Genomic DNA, 22,321 nt, shown 5'->3' with positions numbered 1-22,321 from the left:
ATCTTTCTATACATCTTATCGAAACATCTTTTTTAAATACATAACATTATTTTTTAAAGTTTCATGAAAAAGTCCTGTTTTTTGCGCTGCTCCCCCTCCCTCCCTGCACTTAAATAGACATGTAGGCTTTTCTGTTTCGAAGCGGATTGGCTCCCAATAGAAAGTATAGGACTTCTTTTCCTTTAAAAAAATAGAAATTACCATTTTACACAACAAAACATTCAATGCAAACAGAAGCTGTTCTTTATCCTAAGTCTAAAAATTATTTTCTTGTCAGTACTTTAATGAGTGTGTGTATGTGTGTGTGTGTCATGTATCACTCCAATAGCCCTGCTGGCTGAGCACTATGGGACCTGAAGTCAACAGATCTGCAGGGCACCAGGTTGGGAAGGTCCATGTAGAGTTTTAACAAATGCACACTTATGGTGCCATATCTGTTTCATTCAAAACGTAAAGCGTAAAGAACAGGCTGCGGTTGTACGGATTTCTCTGTTTGCACCAATATTCACAAGAATAAATACGGTATAGCCATCAACTTTTTTCTCTTCATACACAGTGTGAGGGTTCTAGGGGTGATAAATGCACATCTAAGCTTTCATTTTTTAGAAAAGAATTATATAGATATATGTGCTTGCGTTTATGTAGGACAATATAGAAAGCATCACTTAGGAAGGAACGGCCCCTCATTGTATGGATTGGAAACTCATTTCAACTTTTTAAACTCCTGAAAATCTGTTCTGGTGGGCAGCCTTTCTCACTGCCCACTATGTTTTCTTTCTTTGCAACCTATTTTTCTGGCCCATAGTGAGTCATGAGCTAGAAATATACATCATTTTTGTTTTCTAAAATCTGAGAATCCAGAAGGTTTATTCCAGGAACCGCATTCCACAAATATACAAGTGGGCAAGCAGGTGCTGAGTTTCACACTCAGTGGTTTTCTCTTCCACGCTAACCATTTTATTGCTCAGAATCAAACTCCAGATATTGGGTTATTAACAACTAAAAAGGGATATCTATTCTACAAATCTGTGCTCATTTTGAACTATTCTGGTTGTCATGGATTTCTGTAGTCAAGCTCAGCAACTATAGTTAAACAAAGGGGCTTGAGATTTTTTAAGAGAGACATCCCCAAACCAATCCTTCTATTTGCTAGGGGGAAGGAAAGATGGTTAAACCACTAACTCTCTTACACCAAAGTTTGAAAATTTGCCCCCAACTGTGCCTACTGTTGACACTCCCTAAAATACACAACATTTGTTTCTGGTTAATGTTGGTTGGGAAAGTTTAATCCATAGGCCAATGTGCTAAGACCATCTGTCACAAAGCAGAAAAAAATGGAAAATGCCCCTAGATTTCAACCTCATGGAAGCCCACATTTCACAATATGACAGAGATGTAATGTTGATATGCTGGTACAGTAGAACCAAGCAAGTCCCAGCTAATCAGAGAATACCCTTAAAAATGATAACGGGGGGCGTTTTGAAGTCAAGGGGAAAAGTGCATAAATTTATTAAAAATAAGAATCCCATTAGGGAGCTGATAGGGGCCCCAAGATATACAGTTTGTTGCCAGCATAACATAAGCAATGATTTGTAAGGAAAAAAGAACAGTGAATGTTAGATTTTTTATATATATATTTATGTCACCGGAGATTGTCCAGTATAACTTCTGCCTACAGTTCTGTTACTGTTCTTTGCTTTAAAAAAAAGCTACGATTTGACACAAGAATGGATGATGAAAGTGCATTTTGCAAAGGGTAGGAAAGTCAAGCCTGCAATGCCGAGAGGCCAGGCCAGAGCGGACTGGGAATTTGTCTTGCTTGTAACCTGAAGCACTTCCTGTTTCTCTAAAGTGGAGCAAAGGAGCAACCGGTGATGTGCATGTCTGTTCCAGGAAAGGGTATTCATGACCTCCACCTCCACCAGTGTATCTCAACCTAGGCTGACCAGATGTCCCATTTTGAACAGGACAGTCCCGTTTTTTTTAACATTTCCAGACCGTCCCATCGTTTTAATATAAATGTCCATTTTGTCCCATTTTCTTAAAAACCTTACTTAAAAATTTAAAAGTTCCCGCAAACCTGTCAGAATGCAGTCTGACTTTGAGTGGAAGGAGGGGGAGCTCAGCAGAAACGGCAGGAAAAAAGCCGCAAAGCTCAACCCGGCGGGAAACCTAAAAAGAAAAAAACAGGATCAGCTGATAGGCAGTGATCAAAGGGCCGGCCAATTGGCTCCTGTCTTGAAACGGCGGGGAGAAAAGAATGTAAAAGCACAGCCAGAGGAGGAATGGCCTGTTGGGGACAACTGTTCACTAGACTCTCCAGCCCAGCCTTGCCTCTCGCAAAGGAAGGAATCCAAAGATTCCCAGCCCGAGAAAACCGGAGAAGTTCCTGCCTGCCGATCCAGCCCATTGCCCAGCCCTGCCCCGTTTTGCCATCCCAGTGTCTTGTTTTTGTCTCAAGGAAATATGGTCAGCCTAGTCTCAACCTTGTCAACTTGAAGATCTATGGACTTCAATTCCCAGAATTCCCCAGGCTGGGGAATTCTGGGCGTTGATGTTCACACATCAAGAAATTGGTAAGGTTGAGAAACATTGACCTATATGAAGAAAGGTCAGTGTTGGATTTCTTTTCCTAACTCACCCCAAGAATGCTGCAGAGCCCCTGCCTTTATGGCCTTCAAGAACCCGTTCACCACACTGTCCCAATGGTTTTGTTGAAAGGCACAACGCTGTGTTGCCAGGGGAGCAGCAATGAATTCTCCAAAGGTCAAATCTGTGCTGCAGTTGGAGAGGTTAAAAGTAAAAAGAAGAGAATTTGGAATCAAGGGAAAGTAGAACTGATCTCAGCCTTGGCTAGAAACTTCCAGAGGGAGAAGCAAATGGCAAAATCCTAAATTGGATGAATGACTCACAGGGCTGAGGGGAACTGGAGTATTTTCTGGAATAAGCACCCGGTCCTCCCATTCTCCAGCATCTGGGCAATGCAATTAGGACATTACAGGTAGTCCTTGCTTAATGACCACAATTAGGACCAGAATTTTCAGTTAAGCAAATTTGACCAGATTTTACAACAATTTCTGCAGCAGTTGTTAAGTGAACCACATGGTCATTAAGTGAACCGCATGGTTAAGTGAATCACATGGCTCCCCATTGATTTTGCTTGCTGGAAGCTGGCTGGGAAGGTTGAAAATGGCAATCATGTGACCGCGAGATGCTGCGACGATCGTAAATGCGAATTGGTTGCCAAGCGCCTGAATTGTGATCATGCGATTGAGGGGACGCTGCGACGGTTGTAAGTGCGAGGACTGATTGTAATTTTTTTTTTTCAGCACTGTTGTAAGTCCAAACTGTCACTAAACAAATGGTCGTTAAGCGAGGACTACCTGTACGCCATGCCATGCCTTGCCTTGCTGAAGGTGGCTGATGGTCCACCCAGCATGTTCATTCAGAGGGCTGAGAGTTGGGGGAATGATAGGTAGCACTTTCTCCTTGCTGCCAGGGTGGGAAGGCATTGCTTATTTTAAGGGGTGGGGAAGTGATGGCCCTCCATAAACTGCGAAGCTACCACTGCCAGAAACTCCAGCCAACAGGGCCAGTGGGGTACTGGGTCTTCTAGTTTAGCAGCATATGAAAGGTTACAGGTCGCCCACCAGTTTGAAGAAACCGGGCATGCCATTTAAGCCAAACCGCTGACATTGGCACTGCTGCTGAGTGTGAACAGAAGAGAAGTGACCATCCTGTAAAGGTGACCTATTGTCTGGTTGATTCTATTGCATGGGCCCAAAGGAAGGGCCTCTACATTGAGCTGCAGACCTGTTCATCATCCAGTCGGGCTCTCGTAAGCTCCTTCTAATGGGTTTCTGCTCTTGAACGAAACACGGGAAGCATTCTTGGGTCCCCAAAGGTTATTCATGGGGAAAGAACAAAGATGATGTATCCGCAACCTTGGCGGACAGGGATTAGTTGCTTTAGAACAGTGTTTTAGAACATGCTGGCTGGGGAATTCTGGCAGTTGAAGTCCACCCATCTTAAACTTGCCAAGTTCGAAAAACACTGCTTTAGACGCCATTGGATCATTTGTCCTCTAACTTGGCAGCCTGATATGGTTGGACTCCAACACCCATCCTCCCCAGCCAGGCCAATCACTGGGGATCATGGGAGCCACAGTCAGCATCATCCGGAGGCCATGAGGTCTCCCATGTTTTTCTTTAAACTGATGCTTTTCCAGTTCCTTTGATAGCAGCAGTATTTCTTGATGAAAAGTACATCCCGGCTCACAACTGTACTTTTTTCTCCCTTTTTTTCTCTTAGAGGGTCCAGCCCTCCAGCTGCCCCAGAGAATTGGAAATACAATTAAAAGTTTTCCTCCCCCCACATATCCTTCCCCCCGCACCTCTATCCCATCTTCTACCCCAGTATTTCAGTGTTTCTCAACTTCGGTAACTTTAGGATGTGTGGACTTGAACTCCCAGAATTCTCCAGCCAGCTTTGCTGCCTGGGGAATTCTGGGAGTTCAAGTCCACACATCTTAAGTTGCCAAGGTTGAGAAACACTGCTCTAGCAGGACTGTAATCCCTGTGTGTGTGTCTCTCTCCCCCCCAACACATTTCCATCTTCATGTTGAACAAGTCCACACTGTCTGGTTTTCCTTCTGCATGTCCAGTGTTCAATCATTTGAACCATGCCAGGGAAAAGCACAAACCAGCAAAAATATACATATTTATCAACCGAGGTGGGCCTAAAGAGGTGTTTTTGGTTGGGCATCAGCTGGCTGTAAGTCTCGTGAGTTTGGGTGGACGGATTCACATGCCAGGGCAAAAAGACGTGTTCTGCTGGAACATGCTTGTGACGAAAGGACAGGAATGCAATAACACTACTTAATGCAGTATCTTCTCTACCGAATGGCATTTCACATTCATTTGACCAGTGCGCCCAAAGTTAGCTTTTTGAGTGGATCCTTAAAAAGGTGCAATTACATTCAACAGTGACTGCAGTTCACCGCAGATCGACTGCAAGAGGTCAAGGAGGAGGAGGAAAGTCAGCCCCACAAGGTCTTGTGGTTGATCCTTGATTTAAAACGGACCCCATGGGTTAGTCAACTCTGTTTCCCCATTCTGGGGAAGTTTCCACAAAAGTTTTGGTCTGTAAATCCTGCTTTAGCTCTCCTGAGGGTTGCTGTAATGAAGCTCCGAGTTGAAAACTTCTTTGTAAAGGGGAGGGAAATTCTTGGTGGTCTCCGGATGGACAAGGCGGAAAAGCTCCAGCTTATCTAAGTGAAGGCTGCAGATTGTCTTCATCAAGGGGAGCTTGGCAACCATCTGTGGGAAAAGGACATGGGTTAGAGCAGGGACCTCGGAGCCTGTTATTGAAAAAAAAAAATCTGGAATTCCTGATCAAGAGGCAAAGCTCTCATGATAGAAAATTGGCTGTGTTTGAACAACCCTCCCCCCCCCAGCATCTCATGAAACCCCATCAAGTTCTCACCAAAATCCAGAATACAGTTTGAAAAACCTGGGGTTAGAGAGCGGGGCTTAAAGAGAAACTTAACAATTACGAAAAAATACAGCAGTGTTTCTCAACCTTTGCAACTTTAAGAAGTGTGGACTTCAACTCCCAGAATTCCCCAGCCAGCATTTTGAGGTCCACACCTCTTGAAGTTGCCAAGGTTGAGAACACTGAAATAGAGGGAGGCTACTGAATGTATACAGCTGTTTATACTAAAGAAAAAAGAAAAAAATAGAGCACTCTCTGTAAATTCCCCCTCTTACAATTGCATGCTGAAAAATGGCTAAGGAAACACCCCAGCCTTTAAAAGATTTAATTAAAACAGATGGCCTTTGCTTTGTATGCCAGTCAATGACATCTGTCTTCAGGGGGGTCTGCAGGCAGCATCAAAAAGTCAAGTTGGCAGCCAAAACCATGCAATCAAAGCCACATAATGTGTCAACCCATGTAAAAAGGGACAAGGCTTTGATCATGTGGTCGCCATCTTGACTTTTTTGACCCTCCCTGTGGACACCCTTGTCTGCCTCCAAGGACAAGCCATCCATTCCATCCATCCCTCTTTCCCCTGGGCTCAAGAGTAGGTCAACATTCAGCCTGCTCAAAGCGAGCAAGGTTGTTCTGCGCTCCCCCCATTTAATTTCCTTTCTCATCAATATTTATTGCATGTTTGGAAACCTTGGAATCGACCCTGAAGCGCGTCGATATCTTTCTCTTGTGTGCTAGTCTGTCTCTCTCTCCCATTTAATCCTTTAGAATGTCATATTTACCTTGGAAAGCCTGTCTTCATTGACATTTTTCTTTTGAATCTCGTGCTGGAGAGCCATGTAGACCTTATCTTGGAGTTTTTGTACCTTTTTGGATTCAGAGAGCCAAGGCCGATCTGAGAAAGGAAAGGACATTTTGGTCTTGCTTAGAATTGCAAAATGGCAGAAAAAGCACCTGAGTTCTATTATTTCCAATTGCAGCAGCTATTCTGTAGAAAGTGTGGGTATGGCTGTGGCGAGGTCCACAAATAGCAGTAAGACATGATGTGATTTGTTTATGTTAGGCCTAGCTTTAACCCAGTGTGGCTTGTAAAACAAGATTTATGGCTTATTGTAATGTGGAAACCCAGCTGTTGTGGCTTATTCAGGAAAAAAAAACATAGTTAAAGCCAATGTTTAAGCCCAGACTCTGTGTGGATGTGTGTGTGAGAGAGAGTGAGTGTACAAGTGTGAGCACATGTTGCAGTCAATGAGGCAGACCACGTATTAACCCCTCTGAGTAACTTTACCCAACCTGATGTCCTTCACATGAACTGGAATTACAACTGTTGGTCCTAACAAATCTTGAAGGACCTAGTTGGTCTACCAGAGAGGTGGACCATATATAGCCAATCTTTAGGCCCAATAAACCCTGTGCCCCATTTCATCCCTGTTAAAATTTTCTTTGCTGCAAACTCTACCACTGGTGCCAAGAACAACGACCCTCAGAGCAATCCTTGACAATATCCATGTGAAAAGAATTTTTGGAAGAATATTCTCACTTCCTGAGACCCTCAATGGCCACTTCTAGTCAAGAGTAACCAATTGTAGGGAGGATGGATTCAGAAGGCTTTCTATGCTTGCTGACCAGAATTCTACAGCAGGAGTGGGCAATAACTGGTCTTCTAATATTGTCTGACTCCCAGTAGGCTGAGCAACATGGTCAATGGCAAAGGATGATGGGAGTGGCAGCCTGACAGTATCTATTACCCATCTCTGTTCTACAGTTGTGTTCTACTTCTTCCCAGAAGAGCTATAGCAAGGTGGCATGATGGGCATATGGGAAATCCCAGGTGCTCCCTCTGGCATTTCCAGGTTCCAGTTGTCCCTCCATTGGAGTCACCAGAGATCTACTGCCAGTCACAATACACCCCCAGAATAAGCAAACTGGTACTTTCCAAATACTTTGGACTTCAACTCCCACAATCCTTTACTATTGGCCATGTGACTGGAACTGATGAGAACTGGTCCCAGACATGTAAAGCACCAGGCTATTTACAGGTAGTCTTCAACTTACAACCATTCATTTAATGACCGCTCCAAGTTACAATGGTGCTGAAAAAGTGACTTACAACTGGTCCTCACACTTAAGATTGTTGCAGTGTCCCTGCAGTCACATGATCAAAATTCAGGCACTTGGCAACCAGCATGTATTTACAACAGTTGCAGTGCCTTGGGGTCATGTGATCACCATTTGTGACCTATCCAGCTGGCTTCCTTCAAGCAAAGCCAATGGGAGAAGCCAGATTTGTTTAATGGCCACATGATGCACTTAATGACCGCAGTGATTCACTTAATGACCATGGCAAAAAGGTCATAAAATTGGTTGTGATTCCCTTAATGACCACCTCGCTTAGCGACAGAAGTTCCAGTCCCAATTGTGGTTGTAAGTCAAGGACTATCTGTACCTGTAGCAGTCACCCAGTAACCCCTGCAGTGGGAAACAGCTGTCACCACTGGCTAACAGGAACAGAATGATGACCCTGCTAGATAAATAGGCTGACCATATTTCCTTGAGACAAAAACAGGACATTGGGATGGCAAAACGGGGCAGGGCTGGATCGGCAGGCAGGAACTTCTCCAGTTTTCTCGGGCTGGGAATCTTCGGATTCCTTCATTTGCGAGAGCAAGACTGGGCTGGAGAGTCTAGTGAATGGTTGTCCCCGACAAGCCGTTCTTCCTCTGGCTGTGCTTTTACGTTCTTTTCTTCCCGCCATTTCAAGGCAGGAGCCAATTGGCCAGCCCTTTGATCACCGCCTATCAGCTGATGCTGTTTTATTCTTTTTAGGTTTCCCACCGGGTTGAGCTCTGCGGCTTTTTTCCCGCCGTTTCTGCTGAGCTCCCCCTCCTTCCCCTCAAAGTCAGACTGCATTCTGACAGGTTTGTGGGAACTTTCAAATTTTTAAGCAAGGTTTTTAAGAAAACAGGACAAAATGGACATTTATATTAAAACGATGGGACGGTCTGGAAATGTTAAAAAAACAGGACTGTCCCGTTCAAAACGGGACATCTGGTCAGCCTATAGATAAGCCAACTGCCAGCTCGTTTTGGATACTGACAACAAGTGTTAATGCAGTCCTTTTCCCCCCTCTGGGTTTCCTTGATCACATACCTGGTGTGAACAGGACGACAGCAGTGAAGAGAGCCACCTCTTCATCAGAGAGCTGCAGTCGGCAAAGGTTCTTCCCCAGCTCAAAGATGGAGCTGATGAGGTCATCGCAACCTAAGGAGCAGGGAGCCATTTAGTTGCTTTTGAACATGAAGTTGGCTGACTTCATATTTTCAAATCGATGCATGCACCGACACGAAACAGTTCTGCAAAGGTTGCCATGCAGTTTGCCAGTAATTGTTTTAAAAGTTGGAGAAGTATGTTTCCATATACTCTATATTTAATACTGTGTTAAAGAACAAGATAGTTGTATATTATTACTATGGTAATACCATATGGATCTTTTTCCTTCTTCAAGTTTATTTTCCTCATTGTTTAGAGAGATATAGATATAGATATACAGATACAGATATGCACACACACACATACTGTATTACCACTGTTACATTATTATTATTTGTCAAAATAAGAATAATTTATTGGTTACATTTCACTATCATCCATAAAATTATATAAAAATAATACTTTTAGAAATATGTCGGGGGGAAACGTTCCTAAAAAAGAATCTACAAAAATGTGTTACGGTAGAGGAAATTGTTTGGAAAAACAATGTCCGTTAGACAAAATTGGAAACAAAAATGATTATGTTTAGAAAAATGGGCATTGAAACCCCTGCATAAACTCTAGTAAGAACTTAAAAAAAAAACTTCTCAAGTTTGACAAAACCAAAAGGAGAAATGGAGAAACCAACCTTTTTGTATTTACAGAACTGAGAAATGGAAATGGACAGACTTGGCTGTTTGTGAAGGAAGTGGCATATGACCTCAAGCAGCTTTTGGGCACTGCTATAATAATAATGTTGCTCACCAAATCAGGTGTCTAAGCTCACCCCTTCACACCCTGTGACTAGGGAAAGTTTATGGCCATGAGAGCTGAGAAGTCAGACAGGCCTCCTCTTAGTGAACATTTTTTTCCCCGTGCCTTCGAGTCATTTTTTTATTCCTGGCGACTGCCTGGTCTAGTCCCTGCAGTTTTCTTGGCAAGGTTTTTCAGAAGTGGTTTGCCATTGCCTCCTTCCCAGGGCTGAGAGAGAGCGACTGGCCCAAGGTCACCCAGCTGGCTTGGTGCCTAAGGCAAGACTAGAACTCACGGCCTCCCGGTTTCTAGCCTGGTGCCTTAACCACGACACCAAACTGGCTCTCACATCTTGGGAGTTCCAAAACTGAGTTATATACACAATGCAAGATGGGGCAGGGGTCTTTTCCTATCCTGTATCTCCCAACATCCACCTTCATTAAATGCTTCTGCTGGGTTTTATTGTCCAGAGAAGGGGAGGAAAACTTCTTATTCATCTCCTCAGTACATAATTTTATCTCCCTCTGCACTTGCCTTGATACAGTATTTTATTGTGGCCCAATTTGCTCGCCTGTTCTCTTTAATAAAAAACCCCAAAATGTTGCAACATTGCTTCGAGTTGCTCCAGCCCCATACTAACGTAAGGTTGGTTGCTTCCATTCTGCACCCTTTCCAACTCTATCACAGGTCTGCATTCACAGAATATATTTAACCTGATTATTGAACTGAACCATAAACTAGTCAAAGAGGGCAGATTTGCACAACATGCTAAGCCATGAAAAAGCTAACTATGGTTAACCTTAACCAAGCTTAACATGTTCTGCAAGTGCAGCCACTGGGCCTTTAATTTGAGTGTCTGCTATGGGGTGCGTGAAAAACGTCAATATGGCAGCCACAACTGTACAATCAAGGCTGTACAGGTAGTCCTTGATTTACGACCACAATTGGGACTAGAACTTCTGTTGCTAAGCGAGACAGTTGTTAAGTGAGTCACACCTGATTTTATGACCTTTTTTGCTGCAGTTGTTAAGTGAATCACCATGGCTGTTAAGTGAATCTGGCTTCCCCCACTGACTTTGCTTGTTGAAAGCCAGCTGGGAAGGTTGCAAATGACGATCATGTGGCCCCGGAATGCCGGGGGTTCACACAAGCGCGAACCGTTTGCCAAGCGCCTGAATTTTGATATGTGACCAGAGGGACGCTGTGATGGTTGTAAGTGTGAGGACAGGTCACAAGTCACTTTTTTTAGTGCCGTTGTAACTTTGAACTGTTGCTAAACGAATGGTTGTTAAGTCAAGGAATACCTCTACCCCCTTTTATGCGCATCACAACACACATAAAAAAGGGGTGGATTTCAATTGTACAGCTGCCATATTGACTGTTTTCATGCCTCCTGCGGAACCCTGTGGTGAAGTGAGTTGTGTGAGCACAGCCAATATATTCTATGATAACCCTGCAGATTTGTATAAACACGATGAACATATCAGCAGTTCCATGTACAGTATTTCCCTTTTTTCCCTCAAATTTCCACACCTCTTGATGGTAAACTTAATTCCTCCCATTTTAGCCACAAAGAGATCAGGATCACAACACATGATGGTACCAAGATGGCCACCAACCCAGAATGTCTCATTTGCATCTTCAGAAGGGCCCCCCCTCTGCTTTCTTACCGAGGGACTTAAACATCGGCATCCCGCCGTACTTCCCTGCGAAAAGCACGGTGTTGTTCAGTGGGTTGAAGGCCCGTGTCATTCGGATGAGGAGAATCTCCAGACAACCTGATGAAGGCCAACAGTAGAAAAAGGAGGGAGGGAGGGAGGGAGGAGAGATGTTTCCATAGTTCCAAGAACAACAATAAGGAAAAAGGAAGATGGGGGAAGTGGAGAAAAGGAAGTCTCCCCACCAAGCCCACATTTAAAATTCCATATTATTAATTGGTATTAAAATATTAACAATGTGGAAAGGTGAAGAATTGAAGCCAGAAGAAAGGAGAGGGTGGAGCAGAAGAAGATAAAACCAAAAAATGGGAGAAGAGGAGGAGGAGGAGATTAGAGCTATGGTGGACTATTAGATACCTCAAGCTATGAAGTTGCCAGCAGTTAAGTGGCCTGGGGCACAGGTGTCTCCAACCCCCCATTTCTGCCTCCTTTCCTTGACAATTTGGACCCCCTGCCCACCCAGTAATAGGATGCTCCCATGGTTTTAACAAAAACATCTGTCAAGATGGCATTGATTTGCCCAATTGCTTGTTCCTTGGAGAGGAAGCAGAGCAGAAGCTTCCTTCCTTCTGCAAGTGTTTTGATCTTCCCCTTCCCAAAGGACAGGGCTTTACGCACATGGGCATGACCACCATCTTAACTATTTTGACCCCTTGCACCATTTTTACACCTATTCCCAGTTTCTTTCATTTCTTGAACAACATCTACACACTTCTCCCCCCAACTCCCTTACCTGCTTTGAGAAGAATGATTTGGTCATTCTGGCACAGCTCCATGAAGCCATCAATGCGCTTGGCGAACTCCACGATGTACTGGATGGCGTTGGAGATCTGGACGGCACACTCTTGCCACATCACCTCGCAGTTCTGTAGAGCAATGGACGGGGAAAGGTGTCCATCAGAGTGAACAGTCTTGAATGTTCCATGATACACAATTGGTTATATGCACACGGTCCTCATTGTCCTCATTCACACTCCTTCCTGGCCCCAGCTGAGATGGGCTGCTCAGCATTGGTGGAGGACATGTCCAACAGAGCCTCCATGCTGGGGCCAGCCCATTGTTGGGGCAGGCTGTGGCCAGATCGGAGAGATCAAATGGTGCTTTCCATTAGAAAATGGAATGAGCCAGCAGCATGCATGGGGGGCATCAAAAAAGTCAAGGAGGTGGCCACTGTCAGAGTGTGCTGGAAAGCGTTTGGCCCAAGAGATCAGAAAAATCACACACACCAGGCATTACTATAAAAATTTACAGAAAGCACAAAAACATTTTACAAGCTGTGCATTCACACACGCTCAGAGAAGACGGGGAGGAACTGGGCTGCAAGGCTACAAAAGCGAAACTAAAGTCCAGGCAGGTTCTTCCCTCAGGCAATGCAGCTTTTAACACCCAAACTGAGGACAATTAAGTTCGACCTCTTCACCCTGCCGATACTTAAGGAAATACTCAATTACCATGGTAACCAGGTGGCTTGGTCTGTGCAAAAAAAAAACCAAAGAAATGCCAACAGCCACGACCACATGATTGAAGCCTTGTCCTTTGCCTGTGCATGTGATGCATACAAAAGGGGCAGGGCTTCCATTGCAGAGTTGTGACCACTATCTTGACTTTTATGGCCACCCCAAAAGATGCCTCTGGAATAAGCCCTCTTCTAAGGAAGCATCCTGATTTGCAGGAAGGAGGAGCCTGTTGGTGACCCGCAGCCCTCCAATTGGCTGGCTGAAGGACCGCTCACCTCCTTTCTGGCTACAAAGCTCTATGCCTCCATGGCTCTTTTGGTGGCTGAGTAATGTTTCCCAACCTTGGCCATTCCCAGGTGTGTGGACTTCAAATCCCAGAATTCCACAGCCAGCATGGCTACTGATGAGAATTCTGGGAGTTAAAGTTCACATACCTGGAAGTCACCAAGGTTGGGGAACACTGGCATTAGCACCTCTCTGACTACTGAGGTCTTTTTTTTTGGCCTGGGGAATGTTGACCTTGTGAAAGACCTTCCCATTTGTAGCAAAATATCAACAACAACCACAACCTAATTGTCTTAGCTTTGGCTCTCTATCTGTGTCTTTCCAATCTCTTCTGCTTGTAATAATGCTGCTGAGGTTGCTCCTCTAAGCCACCATATCTATCATCCAGAAAGGCAGAGGAATCATGCTTTCTTTGCGGATGATAGAAGAGCATGTTGTTTGGGGGGAGCAGGAGGAAGAACACAGTCACGCACTCTCTCACATCTCCCAAACAGTTGTTACACTGGCAGCTAAACAGAACCTCCATATGTAGAAGCAATATACCTTGCTATGGACAAACCACCAGGTACGTCTTCTCCAACCTGCCTGGTTTGGTGACACGTCTGCTGGGAACTCTACCAGCAGCTCAGGTTAAGAAGGATGCCCAACCCATCTCATAGGGGACACTCACTGTGTTCTGCATGGTCCTTATCTCCTCCTGAGAGTACAGCGCCCAGGCGAACCGCTGCAGCTCCTCGCTGGTATACTGCAATGTCTCCAGGTGCGATTTCACAACATTCTGGGCTAGGCGCTCTGGCAATGCGACATGCAAAGAGTCTTAAAAATATTGCTCTGTCCCCTAACTATAAAATTATTCAGCAGATCTGCTTTTCTAAAAAGGGTCATGCATAAATCATAGTATTGTTAGGCTGTTGTTCGAAAAAAAAATCTTTGCAACGGTATGTTGCAAAGCAGAGCCAATGATTCAGAGAGGCGATGGTTCTTTTGCTCTGGATGGGTTCAAGTGGAGGCCGGACAGCCACCTGTACTGTACTGGCCTATCTCAAAGGTCTGACATGCATGCCACGCACATCAAAAACAGGCAGAGCTTCCATAGCACCATCACAGCCATCATCTTAACTATTTTGACCACACCCTATGGACACCCCCAGCCTTTACTGAGCCACACCTGTGACCAGACTATATTAGAACAGCCACTGGCAGCTGGCCTCTTCATTGAAAGAACCACTGGCACCAACTTTGGCTCTGCGCTCCTGCATTTGTGATTCCTGTTCACATCCTGAACCTCAGCAATTTCACCCTGGACCCTGATTAACCTTCTGGAAAACTGGACTTCTGGACTACTGGGGACTATAATTACCCATGCTCTGTTGTGGGTTTGGACGGCACTCTGCGGGGCAAGACCACAGTTTCCTGTAAACATTGCCAGAGTGTGTGTGTAGTTGCGCCCACCAGCTCTCTGCCTGCTGTGTAATTGCTTTTTATGCTTTAGTAAACTACTTGCAATCAGTTCAATGTATATGCACTCAGCCTAAAACATGACAGCCCAGGTTCTATGTTTAAAACTTTGGAGACCAGGCCATAGTGAGCAGGACACTGAACCAACGTGGTTGAGTTAGGAAATATTCTGTGGCTGTTTTCTTTATTTTTAAATTGTTCACTCTACCTGATGGTGTACACAATGGTTTTTCTATATTTCCTGCCTCAAAATGCAACGAAATTGGACCACCGACGTTTAGCAAATATAGTCAGAGAGAGCTCTGGGGGCTACAGAAAAGAAGCTGGGGGCTGTTTCCAGCTCTGGGGCTACAGATGGCCTACCCCTGCTTAAATTGTTAAAGGGCCAAAGGAACAACCAGGACTAGAAGCATGAATGAACACAGAGAGGGCAATCTGGGCTGATGCAATATGGACAAAGCTGGCAGCCTTTATCATGGCCAGCAATGACTTTGTTGCTCCTCTATGGGCTGAAAGATTTGGTCACCCCAAGCAATGTGAGTATTATACGAACCCATTTCCATCACTGAAATGTCCGAGGTCAACGGATTGCTTTCAAGGGGGCCGTGAGGAAAGAGGCTGGGTTCCAGCATGAGCTCATAGATGGATTCCTGTTTAATGAACTTGGTGTCGCTGATGTCCACACTGGACTGGTCGGGCGACGGCTGTGCTGATGTCAGGAGATCCAGGTTGTAGTAGCTGCTGTTCCCATCAGGGCTCAAGGGAAAGTCGAAGAGGAAGCTATCTGACAACATGGAGATGTCCTCAAGGTCAGAGAGTCCACTGCTCACGCTGGTGGTGTAGACCCTTGACAAGGTCTCTGGGTCATCCTTGGTTCCCACACTTTGTTCTTGGCTTTGTTGGTGTTTCTGGACCTCGGCATATAGGCTGTCCCGCTGCTTCTTGGACATGCGGCCAAACTTTACTGCTGCAAGCCAATCAGGGCAAATCAAAGAAAGCAAAACAAAGTGTGAGGATGAACACAGTTGAGCATCCAAGCCAGCAACCCTGATAGGCCACTTTGATATTAGCTTAGCTCCTTTTCTGTCTCCAAGCTGCCAACTCTGGTTATCTTCTTCACAGCCCACCCTCCTTCTCTGCCCCATATAAACTGTCCTCTTTGTCTAGTTCTAATTATAATTATTAGAGCAGGGTTCCTCAACCAGGGTTCCGTGGCACCCTGGGGTTCCACAAGAGGTCACTAGGGGTTCCCTGGGAGATCACGATTTATTTTAAAAATTATTTCAAATTCGGGCAAATTCACATTAAAGAGGTACATTTCATTCTTTATTTTCAGTTTAAACACATTGTCAATGCATATATACAGGCCTATCCATGAAACGAATATAATAATTTTGTAACTTCTGGCCTATATTGGAGCCTGAATGTGCAGGGGTTCCCCAAGGTCTGAAACATATTTTGACCCTTCCTCCAGGGTCAAAAGGTTGAAGAAGGCTGTATTAGAGTGATATAACAATCATATATAAGCATACTTGGGAGCTGTGGAAGTGTAATTTCTCTTTGTGCACTTAAAGTTTTTTTTTAATGTGGTGCCCTCAAAATATGTGGACTACATGTTCCACGTTGGCTGAGGACGATGGGAGTTATAATCTAACAGATCTGGAGGGTAAAGTGGTGGAAAAGCTGTCTTTCACTTAAGAGACTGGAAATTCAGAAGAAGTAATCTTTATCCATTAATTGTAGGAATTTTAACCCATATGTATTTAAACAGACATGTAAATATTACTGGGAAGATATGAGAAATAATGCAAATTAAGGTGGAAATGGAAAAAGAATGGTACAGAATTGTACAGGTACAAAGGTATAGAATTGGGAGGTAGTCCGTTAGGAATAAGGTTTCATTCAAGTAAAATCTTATTTATTTATTTATTTGTTTGTTTTTCAAATTTCTATCATCGCCCATCCCTCCCAAAAAGGGGACTCTTAAAATGTTAACCATGTTTTTATAGATTCTTGTGAGCCGCCTAGAGTCATTATATGAGATAGGTGGCCATCTCCTGTAAAGTCCTGTAAATGAATAAATAATAAATAAATCAGATTGGGTTTCGTTGCCAAGAAGACTAGTTTGGCATTTTTTTTAGATTTTTTAAAATCCCACCTTTATTATTTTTATAAATAACTCAAGGCAGCAAACATACCTAATGCTCTTTCTTCCTCCTGTTTTCCCCACAACCACCACCCTGTGAGGTGTGTTGGGCTGAGAGAGCGGGACTGGCCCAAAGTTCCCCAAGCTTCATGCCTAAGGCGGGACTAGAACTCACAGACTCCTGGTTTCGAGCCTGGTACCTTAACCACTAGACCAAACTGGCTCTCTCAACCTTGGCATTGTTCTGTGCATTTTGTGTCTGCTGAAGATAAAAGAATGGGCAGAGATGCAGATGGCTGCAGACCTCACTCAGTGGTGTGTGTGTGAAAAGATGCAAGATGGCAGGCACAGTGTCCTTATCAAAACAGATCTTCCAACTCCCCTAATTTCTAGCCAATTCCTGATGGATCTGTAGTGGCAATATTCTCCTTTGGCCAGGGGTGGCGCTGCAGTACAGTGGACTCAGAACTTCCTTCTGCTGCTTCCCGCCCACACTTGGGGATCTCTTTCCGCAATGACCAGCTGAACCCCTAGACATGCTTCATGGAGGAACCATGTTTGGAACTCTGGCTGCTGCCTCCAGGACTCGGCCTCTCCTTTCATGGCCCTGAGCCATTCTGAAGTCCTTCCCCCGTTGGCTCACCCGTTTTACCTGCCGGGCTAAATCCAGGACTCACCGTCACGGGACATGCCCAGCGCCAGGCACTTCTGCAGACGGCAGTGTTGACACCGATTTCGGTTGGTCCTGTCAATGAGGCAGTTCCGCTGCCGTGAACAAGAGTAGGTGGCGTTATTCTGTTGGCTTCGGCGGAAAAAACCCTGCAGAAAAAGGAGGAATATCAATTCTCAGGTTTCTAACAATCCGGGGGACAGCATATTACGCTGGTCGGCAACTGTGGCCGTACCACACCAAGCGCCCATCCAAAAGATCCTTCAAACGCACCACATCTCTGGGCATTGTCTCATGAATTAAAGGAGAAGCAGAGGGTTGTTGAACAATTCAGTGTTGGACGATGACTGGGAGGATCCAGGTTCAAGTTCCCAACACAGGGAGTAACTCGAGCCAGTTCTTCTCAGCCTATCCTACTCTGCAGGGTGACTGTTGTGGAGATCAGAAGGAGTCTGGTTGCACCTTTTCTGACAACTGTAACACATCTTATTAAAAGGCATCAGCTTTTGTGAGCTGCAGGTCACTTCATCAGATGCACAGAATGACTAAACTGATGGAGGATTTAAACAAGGGGGTGGGGGAGTGGGGGAAAAGGGAGGGGAACATAGTTTGGTTATGCAGATGCAGTCAGCAAAAATGCTAAAAAAAGTGGTTTTTTGTCCGCACAGACCAGTATCATTCATACTTGGCAGCCTTCAGGTGTGTGGACTTCAACTCCCAGAATTCCCCAGCCAGCCACACACCTGAAAGCTGCCAAGGTTGAAAAACACTGCCACAGACTAATACAGTTCTCCTCCTACAATGTTGTGAAAATAAAACTGAAATATGAATTTGCCTTAATTTCCCGGAGCAAAGTTGGGATTTAAATCTGTGCATCACTCTTATCATCTCTATTAGAATCAGCCTGACCGCTTCAGACATGTCAGGTGATGCAGCTGGCTATCCCCTATTTTTGGGAGGTAAAGGGGGCCGAAACCCAGAGGTGTTTTTCCATGATGGGTCCAGCTCTCTGGAATGGCCCCCTGTTGGAGTTTCATTAGTCTCAACATTACGTACCTTGAAGAAAAAGTTGAAAACAGAGCATGTCCGGAGGGCTTTGCAAGTCTGACTCCATATGTTGCTTTAGGGTTTTAATGTATTTATAATATATTTTTCTTTAGTATTATTATATTTTGTCTCTTATTGTGAGCTGCCAAGAGTCTATTTACTGTATGATTGTGGCCAGATAGAAATCTGAGCAATAAAATAAATAATATTATACCACAACCGATACGATTTTACCCCTGTCCTGCTCCTGGAATATTCTGCTAACGGCTTAAAAGTGGCAGAAACATAAATTGCCATAGATGAATAGACACAGGATTTTTTACCCGTTATAACCTGAACATTTGAGGCAAATGGGCCTTTCTCCTCTACCAATGGAAAAGAGAATTTTCACTTTACCCTAACCCAATTCATCAGGTAGTAGGTTAGGAATGTGTGGGAATGTATTTATTTGATTGACACTGTGTTCCGTTTTCCTGTAAAGTTTGTCTAGGATAGGCTAAGCAGTTAACTTAAAACCGTACAAATGAAGCATAAGAAAAAATTAAAAGGCATTTGAATATTGCAGCCTAATTGCACAGAGCAGCAGCAGAAAACAACTCATCTGTAGAGGCTGAACTCCTATTTAAAAAAAAACAGTTTACTCTTACTGTTAGAAGATTATCTGTAAGAGGAGCTTAGACAAGCTTCTCTTAATAAGGGATTCCTAAATCTTCAGAAGAGCTGAAGTGTGCACTAATTGTACTGAGAACAGTATTACAGCCCCTTCCAGAAAATCTTAACACCAGGGCAGACCAGCTGGCCTTCAACCAGGGTGTGCAGCCTTTCTGGCGCTGTGGGCCTGCTCTCTCAACCTGTGCCAAATCTCACACAACAAAGAACTTCCAATATATCATGTGAGAAATCAAACTTTCCTACAATCTCTTGTGAATTTTCAGCCTAAGATTCCCAAAGGTTCCAAAAATCTTGCATAAAATCTGACGTGATTGAGTAATTGTGTGAGGGGTTGACCATTAAAAAAACGGTAACTTTTGCAGGTCATGGACTCTTTGGGATACAATGGGCATCACTGTACCCACAGGTGCCGTGTTGCTGACCGCTGACTTAAGCAGTTTAAGGCTTAATAACTCAATAACAGAAACTTTGAATTGTGCTGTTTTAACCATTTGCTCCTGTAATTGCTACCAGCCAAGAACAGCTTTCTATTTAATTGAAGCTTCTGAATAATCTTCAAAGAAAGAGCTGTATTTACGAACTACTTTCCAAGATTTAATCATTTCCAGTTTTCTTGTCACAACTGAATTAATTGCAAGATTTCTATTTCTAGGGGAAATGGTTGCTTTTTTCAGAAAAGCTTCTTTTTTCATATAAAAATTTTTGGTCCAGCAAAGATGAGTTAAACATAGTTTTGCTTTTAATGAACAGAAACAAATCAAATCCAGCCAAATTAGGATGCAGAATTCTAATAACTCAGATTGACATTTTATTCTTAATAGGTCAGCAAAATGTGAACATCTGGACAAACTGGGGTCTGGAGTATGTCACAAAAATGGGTATTTTGACCTTTAAATGCTTTGTAATTATTAATGAAGTCCTACTAAAAAGATTTTGGATAATAGTAAATCTGTTTCTGTTATGATGCAGTATATCATCTTTTGCCAATTTGGCATAACAGGAGTTGTGGGAGTTACAATCAAATACTTCTAGAGGGTGCCAGGTTGGGGAAAGCAGCAACACAACTGGTGTGGCTTCAAACTCTATGCATTGTTATACAACTGTATGAATTTTCAATACAATGCTACATACGTTTGGTGGAGGTAGGTCAAACTATGCTCAACAGAACTTACCTGCAGAAAGAAAGTGTTTCTAGGACTTCAATCAAGGGTGCATTTTTGGATTTATTTAAAGGAAGGGTAAAGATTCCCTTGAGTCAAACTGATTCCTGGTGGCTAAATAGTCATATCCTTGGCATTTTATTTATATGGAAGAAGTTTGCCATTTCTTCTTCTGGAATATTTTTTAAATTTCTCAATCTATACCTCTGACATTTTCTGGTGGTCTACCATCCAAATACTAACCAGGTCCAATTGGCTTAACTCTCTGAGATCATTAAAGGGTGGTTATGTACAGACACTTTATGGAATTATTTTTAAACAAGCAATGCGCGGAAGTGGAAGAAGACAATAGAATAGGAAGGACAAGAGGCCTCTTCCAGAAAATTAGAAACATCGGAGGTAAATTCCAGGCCAAAATGGGCATGATCAAAAACAAAGATGGCAAGGACCTGACAGAAGGAGAAGAGTCTTAACTATGGGCCACATAAATTTATATGGAAGTTTCACTGAAGTTAGGTTTAATTTCTGAATCTGCAAGCAGAGTGCTGCTCTGAGCTGGTTGCAATGTTGATAAACTGTTCACCCCTTCACCCAAAGTGCTCCCATGCTTCCAACTTACTTTGCATCCTTCACAGGTGATGACTCCATAGTGAATCCCTGAAGATTTGTCCCCACATATCTTACAAGGGATAACTTCAATCTGTGCTGTGGGGGAAGAGAAGAATGAAAAGCCACATTCTTATTTTCTGTATTATTCATTATATTATATTATATTATATTATATTATATTATATTATATTATATTATATATTATATTATATTATATTATATTATATTATATATATTGTATTATATTAACAAATATTTTGAATTTAAAACACGTTTGAAAAATGAAAAACCTTCTGCACACATTTATGTGCTGAACATATGTGTGCATTGCACACTGTCTGTGTGAGTAGATACAAACAAAAAGGATGGGGTTGCCAACGTACACCACAGCAGAGAGGATTGTTCCCCAAATATGCACATTTTAAGAAAGCATTTTGGGATGAACGTCACTGGGTGTGATTTTGTGCATGTGCATGAGTGGGAGAGAGAAAGAGAGAGAGGGTGAGCGAATATTTGTAGCTCAGGGTTGAACTGTGGAGTCCTTGGTGCTCTCTGAGCCTGGTTGTTTTCCTGCAGACGTTTCATTGCCAGACTAGGCAACATCTTCAGTGTGAAGAGGGAGCGGGCCTTGCTCTCAGTTTATATACCGTGGCTTGCCCTGCCTGTGTTGGGAGGGGTGTTGTTCTCTCCTTGGGAGTTGGGCTGTTGTTTGCTGCTTGGTTGATTGCCTGAGTTGATAGTTCCTTGATTAGGGTGTATTGTGCTGTTTGATGGTTCATCTGGTGTTGATCATAGTGTTGATTTTTGCATATCTGGGTGTTGCTTGCTGGCAAGGGAGTGTACTGGTCTTTTGGCTTTTCTATTGTCTCTTTTGAATGGTATGTAAATGTTTACCTCTATGCGTCTCTTGATGGCTGCTTTGTCTGAGTGCCAGGCTTCCAGGAATTCTCTGGCGTTTTTGGATGTGGCTTGGTTTAGGATGCTCACAGTTTCCCAGTTGAAAGTATGGTTGAGGCTGTCCATGTGTTGTGAGATGAAGGAGTTCTCATCGTGTCTTCTGATTGCTAGTTGGTGTTCGTGGATGCGCTCTGCTAGTCTTCTGCCTGTCCGTCCTACACAGTAGCTGGTACAGTCTTTACATTGTATGTTGTAAATAACTCCTGTTTTTTCTTCTTGGGCTATTGGGTCTTTTGGGTTGCTTAATATGTTTTGAAGAGTTTTAGTTGGTTTATGTGCTACGGTGATGCCATGTGGTTGTAACAGTCTGTTGGTGGTTTCTGAGATGTTTCTGATGTATGGCAGTGTGATCCTTTTCATCGTTTCCATTGGTTGGGTTGTAGTGGGTTGGGTGGTGAGGCACTTTTTGATAAAGTTGAGCGGGTATCCATTTTGTTGGAAGATGCTGTACATATTATCTTTTTCTTTTTTCTGGTGTTCTGGGTTGCTGCAGTGTGTAAGTGCTCGTCTGAATAATGTTCTTACACAGTTTCTCTTGTGGGAGGTTGGATTTTTACTGTGGTAATGGAGCACTTGGTTGGTGTGGGTAGCTTTCCTGTAGACTTGTGTTTCTAACTTACCATCATTTCCTCCACCGATGAGGATGTCCA

General features: G+C 43.6%; 1 protein-coding gene across 1 annotated transcript; it reads right to left on the bottom strand.

The window, feature by feature from the left end:
- Positions 1 to 4,582: 4,582 nt before the first annotated feature.
- Positions 4,583 to 20,808, bottom strand: LOC134490831 (nuclear receptor ROR-beta-like). Its single transcript, XM_063294140.1, has 9 exons — positions 20,725 to 20,808; positions 17,234 to 17,375; positions 14,964 to 15,377; positions 13,623 to 13,744; positions 11,944 to 12,076; positions 11,163 to 11,270; positions 8,641 to 8,751; positions 6,273 to 6,385; positions 4,583 to 5,318 (listed from the first exon to the last, which is right to left on the bottom strand). The coding sequence occupies exons 2-9, from the start codon at positions 17,244 to 17,246 to the stop codon at positions 5,157 to 5,159; spliced, it is 1,176 nt and encodes a 391-aa protein (XP_063150210.1). The 5' UTR covers positions 17,247 to 17,375; positions 20,725 to 20,808; the 3' UTR covers positions 4,583 to 5,156.
- Between the last annotated feature and the right edge of the window lie 1,513 nt (positions 20,809 to 22,321).

The sequence above is a fragment of the Candoia aspera genome, chromosome 1, assembly GCF_035149785.1.
Source record: "Candoia aspera isolate rCanAsp1 chromosome 1, rCanAsp1.hap2, whole genome shotgun sequence".
In the NCBI taxonomy this organism is placed as follows: domain Eukaryota; kingdom Metazoa; phylum Chordata; class Lepidosauria; order Squamata; family Boidae; genus Candoia; species Candoia aspera.
This window is presented reverse-complemented; position numbering and strand designations above follow the sequence as displayed.